Genomic DNA, 18,122 nt, shown 5'->3' with positions numbered 1-18,122 from the left:
TCAAAGATCTATGAACATAGACCCCAAGATCCCTCTATTCCTCCACCTCACTAAGAACCCTCCCTTGATAGTCCATGGCATTGCCATCGCTGAATTCTCCTATTGTCAACATCCTGAGGTTTACCATTCACCAATAACTGAACTGGACTGGTGATTTAAATACTGTGATTACAAAGACAGATCAGTGGTTAGGAGTTCTGCAGTGAGTAACTCACTTCATCACTACCCAAAGCCTGTCCACAAGATATATGTCAGGAGTGTAATGGAATACTCTCCACTTGTGTGGATGAACACATCCAGGACAAAGCAGCCTGCTTGATTGGCACCACATCTATCGCCTGCAACATTGCTGCCACTGTACGTTGGTGGTGGTGGTGGAACTGTGTGTGTGTGTGTGTGTGTGTGTGTGTGTGTGTGCATTGACAGGATGCACTGCAGTATCTCACCAAGGCTCCCCTGACAGCACCTTCCACATCCACTGCCACTTGAACGGACAAGGGCAGCAGAAGCCACGAAAGACACCACCCTGAAGATTCTGTCCAAGCCACTTACCATTCTGACTGTTCCTTCAGGGTCTCTGGGTCACAGTCCTGGTACTCGCTTTTGAACAGCATCGTGTATGGTCCTACACCCTGAGACCTGCAATGGATCAAAACGATAGTTCACTACCACCTTCTCCAAAGAAATTATGAATGGACAATAAATGCTAGACTAGCCAGTTACACTCACTCTAACAAATACAAAAAGTGTTCAGAGAGCTCAATAAGTAAACTACTGGGATTGAAAGCAAATAAGACTCTCTGGCCTAATGGCCCACATACTAGTGCCTTGTAGGAAGTAATAGCAGCGATAGTGGTTCCATTGATTTTATAATATTCCAAAACTCCTCGGTAGTGGGAAAAGATCCAGTGGATACGAAAAATGTTAATATAATGCTCTTATTCAAAAAAGCAGGCAGAAAGTAGGAAGTTATAGACGAGTTAGCTTAACATTTGTTATTGGGAAGTTATTAGAATTCTTTCTCTTAAAGTAATAACACAGCACTTGGAAAGTCAAAGCACATTCCATCAGAGTCAGCATAGTTTTATGAAAGATAAATCATGTTTGACTAATTTTACTAGAGTTCTTCAAAGATGTAACAAGCAAAGTGGATAATGGGGATCTTGTAGGTGAAGTATGTCTAGACTTCTAGAAGGCCAGTAAAGTGAAGATGAATACACAATTAAGATCAGGTGGGGTTAGGAGTAATTTGTTAGTTTGGCTAGAGGATTGGCTAACCAACAGAAAGCAGAAACTCTGGATGAAAATGTCTTCTCTGGTTGGTAAGATATAACTAGTGGGGTGCCACAGGGTTCATTGTTGAGCCCCAACTATTTACAATCTATATTAATAACTTGGATGCAGGGATAGAAGGTACTACAGCTGGATTTGTAAATAACCTAAAATAGGCAGGAACGTACATTTTAATGAAGAAATAAAACATTACACATGAATGTTGTTATGTAGATAAGCCAAGGTTTGGCAAATGGAACGTAACATGGATAAGCATGAGTAATCCGTTTTGATTGCAAGAATGGAAAGGCAACTTATCTAAATGGAGAGAAACATCAGAGTGCTTCAATACAGAAGGATCTGGATGTCCTTGTGTATGAATTACAGAAAATTAGTATGTAGGTACAATAAGTAACAAGGAGAAAGTGAGGACTGCAGATGCTGGAGAGTCAAAGTCGAAAAGTGTGGGTCTGGAAAAGCACTGAAGATCAGGCAGAATCCGAGGAGCAGGAGAGTCAACATTTCCGGAATAAGCCCTTCATCAGGAATGTGGAGGGGGAAGGGGCTGAGAGATAAATGTGGGTGTGGGGCTGGGGGGAAGGCGATAGGTGGGAGTTGGAGGGTTGGTCCTGGGATGAGGTTGGGGGAAGGGAGATTTGGAAACTAGTGAAGTTGATTTCGATGCCGTGTGGTTGAAGGGTCCCCAGGCGGAAGATAATGAGGCTTTTTCCTCCAATTCTCAGGTGGCTTTAATTTGGCGATGGAGGCAGCCCAGGACTTGCATGTCCTTTTTGGGGGAGTTGAAGTGGTTGGCCACAGGGCAGTGGGGTTGTTTGGTGCGTGTGTCCCAGAGATGTTCCCTGAAAAGCTGCAGGAGTTGTCATCCTGTCTCCCCGATGTAGAAGAGACCACAATGAGAGCCACAGACACAGCAGATGAGGTGGGTGGATGTGCAGGAAAATTTCTGGATGTGAAAAGACTCACTCCTGGCACCTTCTGTTGCTGCTGCACAAGGTGTAAAACCTGAACCCACCAACCCCTCCCTTAAATCCCATCCAAGGCTCAAAAGGATCTTTTCCTTACTCAATGGAAGGCATTGAGTAAATTTGAGAGAAGATAAGTCAGATTTTTAATTAGTAAGGTTGTGGAGAGCAGGCAGCAGTGTGGAGTTGAAGCCAACATGAGACCAGCTGCAATCATATTGAATTGCAGAGCAGGCTCAAGGAGTTGAATTGCTGTTGACTGCTCCTAGTTTTTGCGCTCTTTTATATTCTTTTTGTATTACAATAGCTCTGCAATCTGTCTGCCAAATTATTTGATTGTTGAGGTTTGCTCCAGGGATTAACTGTACTTTGCTTACAAACCTTCTGTTTTTTTTTGCTGGTCATTAGATAGCCCTTGGTGCCCAGTAGCCAGTCGCTGTACGGGTGCTTCCAATGCAGATGATACAGCAGCAAGTTGCAGAATGAAGGTGTGGTACAGCTGCCAGGGGACAAAGGTTTTTAATATGTATTATGTGCTCAGTATCATTGCACACCTGCTCGATATTGAAGGAGTGGAACCCTTTCCAGTTGTGTTACTGTCTCAGAATTTACAGTATATATAAAACAGACGCTTTGGTCCAACTTGTCCATGCCAACCAGATATCCCAACCCAATCTAGTCCCACCTGCCAGCACCCAGCCCATATCCCTCCAAACCCTTCCTATTCATATTCCTATTCATATACCTTTTAAATGTTGCAATTGTACCAGCCTCCTCCACTTCCTCTGGCAGCTCATTCCATACATGTACCACCCTCTGAGTGAAACAGTTGCCACTTAGGTCTCTTTTATATCATTTCCTGCTCACTCGAAACCTGTGCCTTCTAGTTCTGGACTCCCACCCCAGGGAAGAGACTTTGTTTATTTATCCTATCCATGCCCCTCATGATTTTATAAACCTCAAAGGTCACCCCTCAGCCTCCAACGCTCCAGGGAAAACAGCCACAGCCTATTCAACCTCCCCTATAGCTCAAATCCTCCAACCCTGGCAATATCCTTGTAAATCTTCTCTGAACCCTTTCAAGTTTCACAACATCTTTCCGATAGGAAGGAGACCAGAATTGCACGCAATATTCCAACAGTAGCCTGACCAAGGCCCTGAACAGCTGCAACATGACCTCCCAACTCCTGTACTCAATACTCTGACCAATGAAGGAAAGCATATCAAATACCTTCTTCACTATCCTATCTACCTGTGACTCCACTTTCAAGGAGCTGTGAATCTGCACTCCAAGGTCTCATTGTTCAGCAACACTCCCTCGGACATTACCATTAAGTGTATAAGTCCTGCTAAGATTTGCTCTCCCAAAATGCAGCACCTCATATTTATCTGAATTAAACTGCATCTGCCACTTTTCAGCCCACTGGTCTATCTGATCAAGATCTCGTTGCAATCGGAGGTAACCTCCTTCGTTGTGCACGACACCTCCAATTTTGGTGTCATCTGCAAATTTACTAACTATACCTCTTTTGCTCACACCCAAATCATTTACATAAATGACAAAAAGTAGTGGACCCATCACCGAACCTTGTGGCACTCCACTGGTTACAGTTCTCCAGTCTGAAAAACAACCCTCCACCACCACCCTCTGTCTTCTACCTTTGAGCCAGTTCTGTATCCAAATGGTTCGATCTCCCTGTATTCCATGAGATCTACCCTTGCTAACCAGTTTCCCATGGGGAACCTTGTCGAACACCTAACTGAAGTCCATATAGATCACATCTACTGCTCTGCCCTCATCAATCCTCTTTGTTATTTCTTCAAAAAACTCAATCAAGTTTGTGAGACATGATTTCCCACACACAATGCCTTGTTGACTATCTGTAATTAGTCCTTGCCCTTCCAAATTAATGTACATCCTGTCCGTCAGGATTCCCTCCAATAACTTGCCCACCACAGACATCGGACTCACTGATCTCTAGTTCTCTGGCTTGACCTTGTCACCTTTCTTAAACAGTGGCACCATGTTAGCCAATCTCCAATTTTCTGACACCTCACCTGTGACTATCGATGATACTAATATCTCAGTAAGAGGCCCATCAATCACTTCCCTAGCTTCCCACAGAGTTCTAGGGCACACCTGATCAGATCCTGGGGACTTATCCACTTTTATGCATTTCAAGACATCCGCCACTTCCTTCTCTTTAATATGGACATTTTGTAAGATGTCACCATCTATTTCCCTACATTCTATATCTTCCATATCCTTTTCTACAGTAAATACTGATGCAAAATACTCATTTAGTATCTCCCCCATTTTCTGCAGCACCACACAAAGGCCACCTTGCTGATCTTTGGGCGTATTCTCTCCCTAGTTACTCTTTTGCCCTTTCGATTCTCCTTAACTCTATTTGCCAAAGCTATCTCATGTCCCCTTTTTGCCCTCCTGATTTCCCTTTTAAGTGTAAATCAGGTAAAAACAATGACTGCAGATGCTGGAAACCAGATTCTGGATTAGTGGTGCTGGAAAAGCACAGCAGTTCAGGCAGCATTCAAAGAATAGGAAAATCAACGTTTCGGGCAAAAGCCCTTCATCAGGAATATTCCTGATGAAAAGCTTTTGCCTGAAACATCGATTTTACTGCTCCTCGGATGCTGCCCAAAATGCTGTGCTTTTCCAGCACCACTAATCCAGAATACTCCTTCTTACTTTTATACTCTTCTAAGGATTCACTCGATCTACCCTGTCTCTACCTTACATATGCTTCCTTCTTTTTCTTAACCAAACCCTCAATTTCTTTAGTCATCCAGCATTCCCAATACCTACCAGCCTTTCCTTTCACCCTGACAGGAATATACTTTCTCTGGATTCTTGTTATCTCATTTCTGAAGGCTTCCCATTTTCCAGCCGTCCCTTTACCTGCGAACATCTGCCTCCAATCAGCTTTCGAAAGTTCCAAAATTGGCCTTTCTCCAATGTAGAACTTCAACTTCCACATCTGGTCTATCCTTTTCCATCACTGTTCTAAAACGAATAGAATTATGGTTGCTGGCCCCAAAGTGCTCCCTTACTGACATCTCCGTCACCTGCCCTGCCTCATTTCCCAAGAGTAGGTCAAGTTTTGCACATACTGAATCAGAAAATTGTCTTGTACACACTTAACAAATCTCTCCCTATCTAAACCCTTAACACTATGGCAGCCCTAGTTTGTTTGGAAAGTTAAAATCCCCTACCATAACCACCCTATTATTCTTACAGATAACTGAGATCTCCTTACAAATTTGTTTCTCAATTTCCCTCTGACTATTAAGGGGTCCAAAATACAATCCCAATAAGGTGTTCATCCCTTTCTTATTTCTCAGTTCCACCCAAATAACTTCCCTGGGTGTATTTCTGGGAATATCCTCCTTCGGTACAGCTGTAATGCTATCCCTTATATAAAAAAAACTCCACTCCCCCTCATGTCCTGCCTCCCTTTCTGTCCTTCCTATAGCATTTGTATCCTGAAACATTTAAGCTGCCAGTCCTGCCCATCCCTGAGCCATGTTTCTGCAATTGCTATGATATCCCAGACCCATGTTCTCAACCATGCCTCGAGTTCATCTGCCTTTCCTGTTAAGCCTCTTACATTAAACTGCATTTATTTCAATGTATCAGTCCTACCTTGTTCTCTGTTTTGTCCCTGCCTGCCCTGACTGTTTGACTTGCCTAGTGCTTCAAGATAAACCTATTGGACCATAACCTGGTGTTGTGATTTTTAAATTTGTATGTGTAACACAAGTTGATGTTTAAGTTGTGAAATGGAAACTGTCTACACTGAGGTTACCAGGAAACTTTAATCATTGAATACTTATTAGCATGGAGCATTGAAAATGTGACCTCAAACCCTGGATGTTGTGTGAGTGCATAGGTGGTTATTTAATTTGATTAACAAAAATTGATTCCATTTTGGTGAGAGAGTTCTTTGTGTTAGAGATGTGTCAGGATTGTCCCTTCTAAATGTGGTGTTTGAGGTTTGTTCTTGGTTTAAGTTTTAAGTGACCTTGAAATCTATATTTAAACTTAGTTGGCAAAGAACAAGCAAAACTATAAACCTGTTTATAATTTGTAGATGCCTTGGACTTTGAGACTGTCTGTTTTTATCAACAGCTGCCATTACTAGCAGGCTGGGTTGCAGTTCGCTTAACTGTGAATATTGGGAAAATGTTTGAAGTTACTATCATCACAGCCTCTTGCTGCCAGGGTGATGCCTTAACGATGATTTTTGATTTATTCTTGAGATGCAAACATTGTTGGCAAAGCCAGCATTTATTGCCCAACGCTAATTGCCTTTGAGAAGATGGTGATGAATTGTGTACTTGAACGAGAGCACTCCTTGTGGTGTATCCACGGTGCTGTTCAGAATGAGGCTCCAGGACGTTCACTCTGTGTTACAGTTGAAGTTTCCATGTACCTGCTGCCCTCTTCCTTCCAGAGGGAAGCAAGTATCAGATTTGGAAGGTGCTGTTATAGAGACTTGGTAAGTTGCAATTGTGATCTTGTATCTATTTTTGTTAAAACTATTGTTAGTTAGTTTTCTGTCTTTAATTGTTGAGGCTGGGTCAGTTTTGTGCTGCCCATTGGTAAGGTTAGGTAAGGATTGTGCTGTAAATCTAACGTCACTAAGGATTTGATTGAGATTTGTGTAAATTATCTCTTTTTAGAATCTTCCAGCTGGCTGAGGTAAAGTAGCTTTGGGTGGGTTGCGCTTTGGCGGGTTGGTGTGGACTTGTTGGGCCGAAGGGCCTGTTTCCACAATGTAAGTAATCTAATCTATTCCAATCGTTGTTCTTCATGCTTGCAACATTAAATGAGCCTACCATGTTGGACAGACTATAAATAGTTCTATTTCTTCATTAATGTTGTACAATATCACTTCCAGATATATTGAGTTGGATCAAAATTTCTGCCAGCAATAAATAGAATCCTGGTGCAGTAATCCCTGCTAAATACTAACCCATGTAGTTATTGAGTGAGACTATAAGGATCTCCATGATTATAAAGTAACATTCATTGTTTAGACTTGTGTGAGATCAATGGAGAGTTGAGGTTCCCTGTAACCAGACCTGGATACATCACTGCCTTCAGGCCTGAAGAAAGATTGAGGGGGGGATAAAAGTATTTCATTGCTGACATTGAAAGCCTTTCAAAATTTTTAAGAAGCAAAATTATTTAAAGTTGCCCAGTCTTAAATAGGTGAACTGTATTAGTATGAGGAGTGAGGTGGTTAAGATAAATAGAAAAACTTCATAAAAAGATATGATGATGATGATCAAGAAATAGCTAGTATTAAAAAAAAAATGTAATTTCCATCCAGTGTGAACTGGCCTACAGTGCTGCCAAAAAGAATAGTAAGCCTGAGGCTTGGCAGAATGTTTGAAATTTAATAACAGAAGACCAAGATACTGAACAGGAAAGAAAAAAGAAGAGTAGACTATTTTATGCAAAGGCATAAAATGGATCATAAATGTTACTACACGTATATAAATAGGAAACGATTAGAAAAAGTAAACATGGCTCACTAGGGGTGGAGACGTGTAACATTGTAATAGGGAAGAACCATTTAATCAAATATTTGTATCTGTTTTTGTAATAGAAGACACAAACTTTAGGAAATAATGGTGACCCAAGGATTAACAAGAATGGGGTATTTGAAATCGTTATAGCAAATAAATAAGATTAAATGACAAATCTCTGGACCTGATGACCTGCATCCTCTGGTTTTAAATGAGGAGGCAATGAAAATCAGTAAATTATTTTTGATCTTCCAGAATTTCTTAGATTCTAGAACAGTTTCAAATGAATGGAAAATAGCAAACATAATCTCGCTATTTAAGAAAGGCATGAGAGACAAGATTTGATTCTGTAGGTCATTCAGTTAACATCATCAGTAAGGAAAGTGCCCATATCTATTATTAGGCATGCTATAAAAGGGCAATTATAAAATCATAATATGATTAAGTAGTCAACATAGATCTATAGAAGGGAAATCTATTGTTATGAAGTTGAAGGTGTGTACTGTAACTTTGAGAGAGTGAACACTTTTTTGTTTTGAGAGCTTAAGGGCACCTGTCATATGACTAACTAGCAGTCTCAGTGTACTGGAAAATTGAACTTGTGTTACATTTGCCTGTGAAATAGATAGCTGAGTTGGCTGCTGTTTTGACAACAATTTGAATTTAACCAATCAGTTTAAATTATGCCCCAGGATACTAAAACCTAACTGAATTTGGTTCAGTTTTGGCAAAACCATAAATTCAAGCAGATTCTCTGATGTTGGGAGGATTTTTTTAAAAAAGGCAGCATTTTGAAAGTCAGAGTAACTGTCATCGAGAGAGAGCCAAAAGATTGAAACACACTCAATCAAAAGTACCTTTCTCATATGAAACATCTTCTCAGTAAAAACAAGACAATGACCCTGGGAGATCTTCAGCCGGAAGAAGACAGGCACCGCAGATGACAGCCACTGTGTGGTTTTGAAATTAAGTTGATGCAATTTTAAAAAGTGGTTTTATTGTTACTGTATGTTATTATAGAGTTAGAGGTGGATAATAAACAGTTAAGAGAAAGGGTGCTTGGAATTGTGACTAGGTGTTGTTTAATGTTCACTTTTAGAGTTTAAGAATAAATTGATATTTTCTTTAAATAGTGGAATTTGAGAATTCTGTGTCACTCATATTTTAACAGATTACAAGGCGAGGTGAGCTTTTCTAGGTGTATAGTTTAATTAACAGAGGGGTTCATTGCTGTATTGTAACATTATTAACAACTACTTTTGGGTCTGTAATTAGATAAGAGATAAGAGGGAATCTGTGTAATATATATTGTACTTTCAAAAGGCATTAACAAGGAGTCAATCAAGATTTTGTTGGACAAAATTAGGACTCCTGCATTGGGAGACAGTATAGTCTAACCCCCTAAGCAGCTCATCACCAAATGGAATGGACCAAGTGCCTGTGTGAATTTTTACAAGCAAGTTTTGACTGTTTTTAATTTATGGGCAATAAACATTTTTCAACAAGTGGAAAAACAATAAGTGTTTACCCAGTCTTGTGTATAAAACCATAATAATGGTTAACTTTCTTCTGTCCTTTCACAGCTTAGAACTCTTGTATCTAGGTGGGAATGGAATCATATCGATCCCTCCAGAACTAGCTAACCTGCCATACCTTAGCTATCTGGGGCTGTGTGACAATCGAATCCAGGGCCTTCCACCACAGCTTGCACAGTAAGTGTACCAAGACCCTTGCTGAAAATAAAAAAAAATGTTGCTACAATGTAGGAAGTCATAGATAGTCGTCATAGAGATGTGCAGCACAGAAATAGAACATTTTGGTCCAACTCGTCCACGCTGACCAGATATCTAAACTAATCTAGTCCCATTTGCCAGCACGTGGCCCGTATCCCTCTAAACCCTTCCCATTCATATAACCATCCACATGCCTTTTTAAATGCTGTAATTGTACCAGCCTCCATCACTTTCTCTGGCAGCTCATTCCATACTCCCACTACCCTCTGCATGAAAATGTTGCCCGTTAGCTCCCTTTTAAATCTTTCCCCTCTCACCCTAAACCTATGTCCTCTAGCTCTGGACTCCCTCACTCCAGGGAAAAGTCTTGTGTATTTACTCTATTCAAGCTCCTCATGATTTTATAAACCTCTATAACGTCACCTCTCATCCTCCGATGCTCCAGGGAAAACAGCCCCAGACTGTTCAGGCTCTCCCTATAGCTCTAACCCTCCCACCACTGATAACATCCTTGTAAATCCTTTCAAAACCCTTTCAAGTTTCACCACAGTCTTCCGATAGGATGGAGACCAGAATTGCACACAATATTCCAAAAGTAGCCTAACCGATGTACTGTACAGTTGCAGCATGACCTCCCAACTCCTATACGCAATGCTCTGACCAATAAAGGAAAGCATACCAAATGCCACCTTCACTATCCCATCTACCCATGACTCCACTTTCAAGAAACTATGAACCTGAACTCCAAGGTCTCTTTGGTCAGCAACACTCCCCAGGACCTTACCATTAAATGTGTAAGTCCTGCTCTGATTTGCCTTTCCAAAATGTAGCACCTCGCATTTATCTAAATTAAACTCCATCTGTACAGTTTGCAGCTTTCATTTATTGTTGGTTTATTTAATTCATTCATTAATATGGGTTCTATTTGAGGGTAGGTGCTTGGCTTATTAGCTGAAGCAGAATCAGACGCGGCTGTTCCTTGGCAGTTTTTTGTCAGTAGTTGTTTACCACTGCTCCTCCCTCTAAGGGGCAGGAGAAGGTGGCAGGTCATCCTACGTCTGGTCAGAATGGGAATCAAACCCACACTGTTATTCTGAATTGTATTCTAGCCATCCATCCAGCCATCTGAGCTAACAGGCCCCTTTTAAATTAATAAATCAAGAAGTGTTTCCCCTTCAGTTCTCTATGAAAAGCCTTTTACTACCCATCTCTGTAAACTGCTAGCTGCACTGTTACCTCTGTATGTTTCAGGTTGAACTCGCTACGGTCACTGAGTCTTCACAATAACCTACTTACATATCTTCCTCGAGAGATCCTCAACCTGGTCCATCTACAGGAACTCAGTCTACGTGGCAACCCACTTGTCGTGCGATTTGTAAAAGACCTCCTCTATAATCCACCATCTTTACTTGAGCTGGCTGGCCGCATTGTGAAATCCCGTAATTTAAGCTATTCACTGAAAGACATGCCTGGGAACCTGGTCTCCTACTTAGATTCAGCCAGCAAATGCCCAAATCCCAAGTGTGCAGGTAAGAAAGTGATGATTTAGTCTTTAATCAGGTGTTCAATCCACAATTTGCTGTCTGCAAGCACTTCTTCACACAATAACTTTGTTCCCATTAGCACAATGTCCTTGTGCTTCTCCTCTCCCACCATGCCCCCCCCAAAAAAAAGCCCAAAACAGCAGTTCAGTTATAATTATTGAACAAATAAAGGTGCGTGGAGCTGAGATATAGATCAAATATGATGTAACATGATGGGATAACCGGTCTAGGGAAGCTGAATGACTTGCCCCTGTTCCTATTGTATGTTGACTGCTGTCTCAGACCAAAGGAGGCATTTTCTTTATTATCACTTTGAAAATCTTCAACTAAAAATAGAAGCACAGAAAATTTATTGCACCGGAGGAGGCTATTCAGCCCCATCATATCTCTGCTAGCCAAAAAAGCCTTGGTTTGTAGCCCTGTAGATTTTGGCACTTCAAATGCCTATCAAGTGCATGATACTTGCTGTTCAAGGATTGAGTTATAAGGAGGTGTTACACTAGGGTTGTACTCCCTGGAATTTCAAAGGGATAATTTGATCAAAGTTTTCAGGATATTATGAGAACCAGGCAAGTATAGAAACTATTCCCACTAGTTTGGGTGACTAAGGCTCAGAGACATAGAAAAAAATAAAGCCAGTGTTCGGAAATGAAATACTTCAGTAGAAAATGTTTATATACAGAGGCTGGAAACATGTTTCCCTCCGGTTGGGAGCCTAAACTAAGGGAGCTGCTGCTTCGGTCTGAGATGGGAAATTGTTACTTTGAGGGTTGTGAACCTTTGGAGCTCTCTACTACAGAGGGCAGTAGAGGCTCAGTCTTTGAGTATGTTTAAAGTAGAGATTAATAGATTTCTTATGACCAGTGATGTAAGGGTTATGGGAATAGGGTGAGTAAAAGATTTTCAAATATTTCAATGAGGAGGGCTGAACAGCTGACTCTTATTCCTATGTTCTTATGTTCCCAGACCTCTGGTTCATCATTAGTTTTTAACACTCAGTACGATGAAGGAGCTAAAATTTAATCAAAACCTTGAAAAGAAGGTTCTGGCAAAAGATTTATGTGCTTAAAAGGTGACTTCTAATCAAAGTGTCACTGGAATAGACCAAAGCTCCATCTCATTCATTTCATTTTTCCAAATTCCCTTGTTACCATATACACCATACGTGAGAATGACATAGGCCTTTCTATTGCATATAGTTAAGGCAATGTGAAAAACCTTTTATGAAGTGAATACTTAGGATCTGGAGTGGAATAGAGAAGGAACATGCAAGGATATGCAGCAAAAGCAGATGAGTGCGAACAGCTAACATACTCTTTCAGAGAACTGTATGGACACAAATGGTGGCCTCCTGTGCTGTAGTCATTCTATGATTCCATAAGGGATCCTAAACATTGCAGGAATACAGCTTTGACCCTTTGCAAAAGTTCCATGCACCATCGATATTGGTGTTTTATTTTCACCATCATGAAAGACTGAAATGCTCTTTGCTGTCTCAGTGCAGCCCTGGAAAACAGGGCCAAGTTGAAGTTGGCATTCACAAGAGCCTTTAGATCCTGATATAAATCAACAGCTCAAGTATGTGAACCTTATGTCGTCCAGTCAATGTCTTTGAAAGCTCCTCTTGGACTTCCAAAAACCATGCTTATTCACTGGGGCACAAGTTTGCTGATTGAGGAGTTAAGGGACCTCATGGTGTGTTTGATCTCAACATTTGGTAAATATCTAATGCATGTCATTCACTGCCCAGCAAACAGGAGCTACACAAGCAGCCAAATTACTTTATTAATGTTTCAAATAAAAGCTCCAAGAATTGTTAGTTCATTGTAAAGATATTGCATTGTTTCAATCATGGGAACTTTTAATGTGTTTCTCTAGGAGTATTGTTCCCACTCAGATTGTGAATCACTTTGATCTTTTGGTCATTTGCTTTAGTATCTTTTGAATCTCAGTGATGTAAAAGATAAGATTGAAGTCATGAGTCTCAAGTCAGTTTGTTTCAGGGTAGTATTCTCTGTGATCATGTAGAATTTTACAACTTAGATTTTACAGCCAGCACTGGGTAAAGAAGAAAGTGGGGGAGTGGGAAAACTAAGCATTTTGTTTGATTTCAAGTGTTCTATGATTTTTATTCCTGCTTCCTAGGAGTTTACTTTGACTCTTGTGTTCGTCATATCAAGTTTGTCGACTTCTGTGGCAAATACCGCCTCCCACTAATGCACTACCTGTGCTCTCCACAATGCTTCTCGCCTTGTAGCTCAAATTCACAGAGTGACTGCGACTCAGAAGATGAATTCAACATTCCACAGCACCGGATGCAGAAAGTGCTCCTTGGTTAAATGTTTATGGAAATAAACAAATCCACTGTAAAGACTGGATCACTGTAGTCCTGGAACACTTGAACTTATCTAAAGCTACATACCAGGGTTTTGTTGACCACAATCATTATTGCTATTATGATAATGTTCAAACCTTCACATCAACTTTGTGGTATAATGGATTATACAGTGTTCATAATCTTTAGTATTATCATGAACTCTAAAATATTTGTACACAAGCACTATATTTTTATGCTAGTATCTGTGAAATGTTCTGGTATTCATTAATATTGGTTGTGGAAGAGCTATTTTGAATAACCATTCTTTTTAAATGCTTTAATGTGTAATGCCTTTCAAACTGAAGATTACATGTTTAGTAATCTAGTGTTGCATTTGGTGAGACAAGTTTTCTTTAAAAAGAGGATCCTGCCTCTGAAGTTAAAATATACTCAGCAGGATTGACAGACAGGATTAAATAGTGGGAGTCAAGTTTTCTCTTTTTGCACCATGCTGACTGAGAATTCCAGTTGAGAAACTACCTGCTATGGACTTCAGTAGCAATTTATAATTGCAAAAAGGGACTTGACTATTTGGAGTGACAGACCCCATTTCAATCTCATTTTGTCAGTTAGTTTTTCATTGTGACATTGAGCGTAACAAATTAAAATAAAAGGGTAGTAACCAAGTTAGAAATGGAATAATTGGGAATCTGATAAAGAAAGTAAGTAATCATCTGCAACAAAGATTTGAAAGGATATCTTTACACAACCACAAATTGCTTAGAAGGTATTAGACTGTGGTCATTATTCAGATTTAAACTTCTGTTCATAAGATTTATTATTCATATTGGTATTTGAAAGCATTTGGGTATTTTTGTAGTTTAGGTAGGTTACGGATAGCAGGAATGTTTTACAGTTTCATTAAATTACATTGATGTTTTTAACAAGTCTGCCAGCCTAATAGCTTTCCATCACACCCCAATAGAATTGGAAGAACGTCCTTTTGCTGTGACTTAAGTAACTCTTTTTGTGTAACTTCTGGTAAATTACCGAAGTTTGTTTGAAGTGTTCTGAGCTTTCTTCTTTAAATTTTGCTTTCATTTCATCCAGTGCAGTTGAAATGAGTTGGAGGGAGATAGCCTGGTGTGGAAGAGGTGTAAGGGGCTTCTGCCCTTGACTCTGTCTACACTAGTGTTTCATTATTGTTGTGCTATCATTTAAATGTTGATGATAAGAAAGAATGGGATAAAGTAACAGAATTCCTCTGAGCTACATGATACAAATGGGATAAAAGCCAACTTCATTCCCATGGAAACTATGTAAACCTAATAGATGGAAATTTTGGGATGATGAAACCTTCAATAAAATGCTGAAGGTACAAGGCACAGAGAATTTTAAGAGTTCAAAACTGTGTTTATCATAAATTCATTTATTCTGTTTGGTTCAAAATACAGAACAATAAACAAAATAATTAACTAGATGTCTACATAAATGACTTGAGTGATTTTTATTTTTGAACAGTGGAGAAGGATTTCCCATGTAGACTTCTGAGCACAGTGGCTCTGAGGACATTTTGAAACTGGAAGGCCTATCCGAGACCTTTTCAGCTTGAATGTGGCATGAGATGCAATACAAGGAGCTCTCTCTTACATTTTCAAGAATTAACTTTTTGAAAATTGGCTTTTGCAGTCTTGACGCCATGTATTTAGAAGACAATATGGAGGAGAATCCTCTCTACAGGGCAGTTTGCAGTTGTTGTTCCACCTGGGCAGGCAGGGAAGGCCTATTTGCTTTCCTCATGGTCTGATCTATTGGTATGCCATGTGGACGCCAGCTCTGACACCTACAGCGACCCAAAAACAAACTAGAAAATCCCAATTAGCCTCCTTTTCAATGGCTCTTTGAGTCTGAACTGCTGCCTGCCACATGTGGGTGGTTAGCCCTATTTGCCAATCCACTTGACCTCTGGGGAAAATTGCTGTTATGAAGATTTTGGACAAGTTTTTTTAATCAAAACACACAATCTTTTCAATAACTCATTGCTCCTTTTAATCTTTTCAGGTTTTATTTCTTGATGTAACCTTATGGTATACCATGAATAATAGAGTCCAGCTCTTTTTGTTTTTGAAGGTTAGTCCTATAATTTGGACCTCCCAGCGGGAAATGCTATTTACTCCGAGCACACTTTTGAGGGTTTGCTGGTTGCGCACCAAGATGTTCTGTTGTTGATAATTTACTAAATTCACATATGAATGGCCATTGAGGCAATGGCATTGAGGTCATGACAACGTACTGGAAATAGTACTAAAGATTTATATTCCAGAATTTGCTGCTCTAGCCAAACTGGTCCACTATGGCTACAACATTGGCATCTAGCCAACGATGTGAAAAATTACTCAAGTGTAATCTGTAAACAAAAGGCTTTCAATCTACTTTCAACCATTACAGTGATTGGAGGTATGATCAATAATGCTAACAAGCTGCACTTGCTTTACAATAATCTGCTCAATCATGCCATTTTGTTCTGCCAGGTCACTCAGTACCTATCCTTTATTACAGACTTTGTCCAAACATGGACAAAGGAATTAGATTCCAGAGGTGAGGTGAGAGTGACAGCCCTTTACACCAAGATCACATTTAACCATATGTGGCATCAGGGAGCCCCAGAAAAACTGGAGTCAATAAGAATTAGGGGCAGCTGGTTGGAGTCTTGCCTGGCACAAAGGAAGATGATTTGGGTTGTTGGAAGTTAATTATCTTCGTTCCAGGACATCTCTGTAGGACTTCCTCAAGGAAGCGTCCTAGGCTCAGCCATCTTCAGCTGCTTCATCAATGACCTTCCCTGCATCATAAGGTCAGAAGTAGATATGTTTACATAATATTCAGCACCGTTTGTGAATCCTCAGATCCTGAAGTAGTCAGTGTTCAAATTAAACAAGAACTGGACAATATTCAGGCTTGGGCTAAAAAGTGACAAATAACACTCAAGCCATACAAATGTCAGACAATGAACATCTCTAGCAAGGGAAAATCTAACCATTACCCTTGATACTCTCCCTTTACCAATCTCATAACTGAATCAACATCCAGTATGAATATCCTGGGGATTACCATTGACTAGAAACACAACTGGATTAGACACATTAATACTGTGGCTATAAGAGTGGGTCATAGGCTAGGAATACTGTAGCAAGTAGTTCATCTGATTCCCTAAAGACTGTCAATCATCTACAGAGGTGTAATGGAATACTTCTCATTTGCCTGAATGAATGCAGCACCAACAATACTCTAGAATGGAGTCATAGAGTCTCACAGCACTGAAACAGACCCGTCAGTCCAACTCATCCATGCTGACCAGACATCCCAATTTGACTTAGTTCCATTTGCCAGCATTTGGTTCGTATTCCTCTGAACCTTCCTATTCTTATAACAATTCAGATGTTTTTTAAATGTTCCAATTATACCCGCTTCCACCACTTCCCCTGCAGTTAGTTCCACATACCCACCACCCACTGCATGAAAAAGTTACCCCTCATCCATTTTAAATCTTTCCCCTCTCACCTTAAACCTATGCCCTCTAGTTTTGGACTCCCCCACTCTAGGAAAAGGACCTTGGTTATTCACCCTATTCATGCTTCTCGTGATTTTATAAACCTCTTTAAGGTGACTGCTCAGCCTCCGACATTCCAGGGAAAAAAGCCCCAGCCTATTCAGCCTCTCCCTATAACTCAAACCCTCAAGTCCCAGCAGCATCCTTGTAAATCTTTTCTGCACCCTCTTTTCCAATAGATGGGCAACTAGAATTGAATACAGTATTCTAAAAGTGGCCTCACCAATATCCTGTGCAGCCACAACATGATACTCCAACTCCTTTACTCAATGAGTAATAAAGTGTGCCAAACACTGCCTTCACCACCCTGTCTACCAGTGACTCCATTTTCAATGAAGTATGCACCTGTACCTTTAGGTATCTTTGTTCAGCAACACTCCCCAGGGCCCGACCATTAACTTTATACGTCCTGCTCTGGTGTGACTTGCCGTAATCAACACCTCCCATTTTTTCCAAATTAAACTCCAATCGCTACTCAGCACACTGGCCCATCTGATCAAGGTCCCATTTTACTCTGAGATGATCTTCTTCACTGTCCTTTATATCACCTATTTTCTTTATCTGTAAACTTACTAATCATGCCTCCTATATTCACATCACTTATGTACTTGACAAAAAGAAGTGAACCTAATACCAATCCTTGTGGCACACTGTTGCTCACAGAAATCCAGTCCATAAAGCAATTCTTTACCACCACCCTGTCTCCTAACTTCAAGCCAATTTTGATGCAATTTGCTAGCTCCTCTGGATCCCATGTGATTTAACTTTACTTACCAGCCTACCATTTCAAACCTTATTGAATGCTTAAGGGCTCATGCCTGAAACGTCGATGCTGCCTGACCTGCTGTGCTTTTCCAGCAACACATTTTCAGCGCTGAAATAGATATAGACAACATCTACCACTCAACCTTCATCAATCTTCTTTGTCACCTCCCCAAAAAGCACAATCAAGATAATGGTTCATGATTTCCCACACACAAAACAATGTTGATTATCCCTAATTAATCCTTGCCTTTCCAAATACACGTAAATCCCGTCTCTCAGAGTCCCCACCATTGACGTAAGCTCACTGGTCTATTGCTCTCTGGCTTTTCCTTACAGCCTTTC

General features: G+C 40.4%; 1 protein-coding gene across 1 annotated transcript in view; it reads left to right on the top strand.

Annotated features, from left to right (window-relative positions):
* Positions 1 to 14,885, top strand: part of lrrc58b (leucine rich repeat containing 58b) — a 46,499-nt gene extending 31,614 nt beyond the window's left edge. Inside the window, exons 2-4 of the mRNA XM_043701007.1 lie at positions 9,395 to 9,523; positions 10,796 to 11,073; positions 13,234 to 14,885. Coding sequence (XP_043556942.1) covers positions 9,395 to 9,523; positions 10,796 to 11,073; positions 13,234 to 13,427 — 601 coding nt within the window. The 3' untranslated portion in view covers positions 13,428 to 14,885. The remainder of the gene's footprint in view (positions 1 to 9,394; positions 9,524 to 10,795; positions 11,074 to 13,233) is intronic.
* The last annotated feature ends 3,237 nt before the right edge of the window (positions 14,886 to 18,122 follow it).

Source organism: Chiloscyllium plagiosum, chromosome 12 (assembly GCF_004010195.1).
Source record: "Chiloscyllium plagiosum isolate BGI_BamShark_2017 chromosome 12, ASM401019v2, whole genome shotgun sequence".
NCBI classification, from domain to species: Eukaryota; Metazoa; Chordata; class Chondrichthyes; order Orectolobiformes; family Hemiscylliidae; genus Chiloscyllium; species Chiloscyllium plagiosum.
This window is presented reverse-complemented; position numbering and strand designations above follow the sequence as displayed.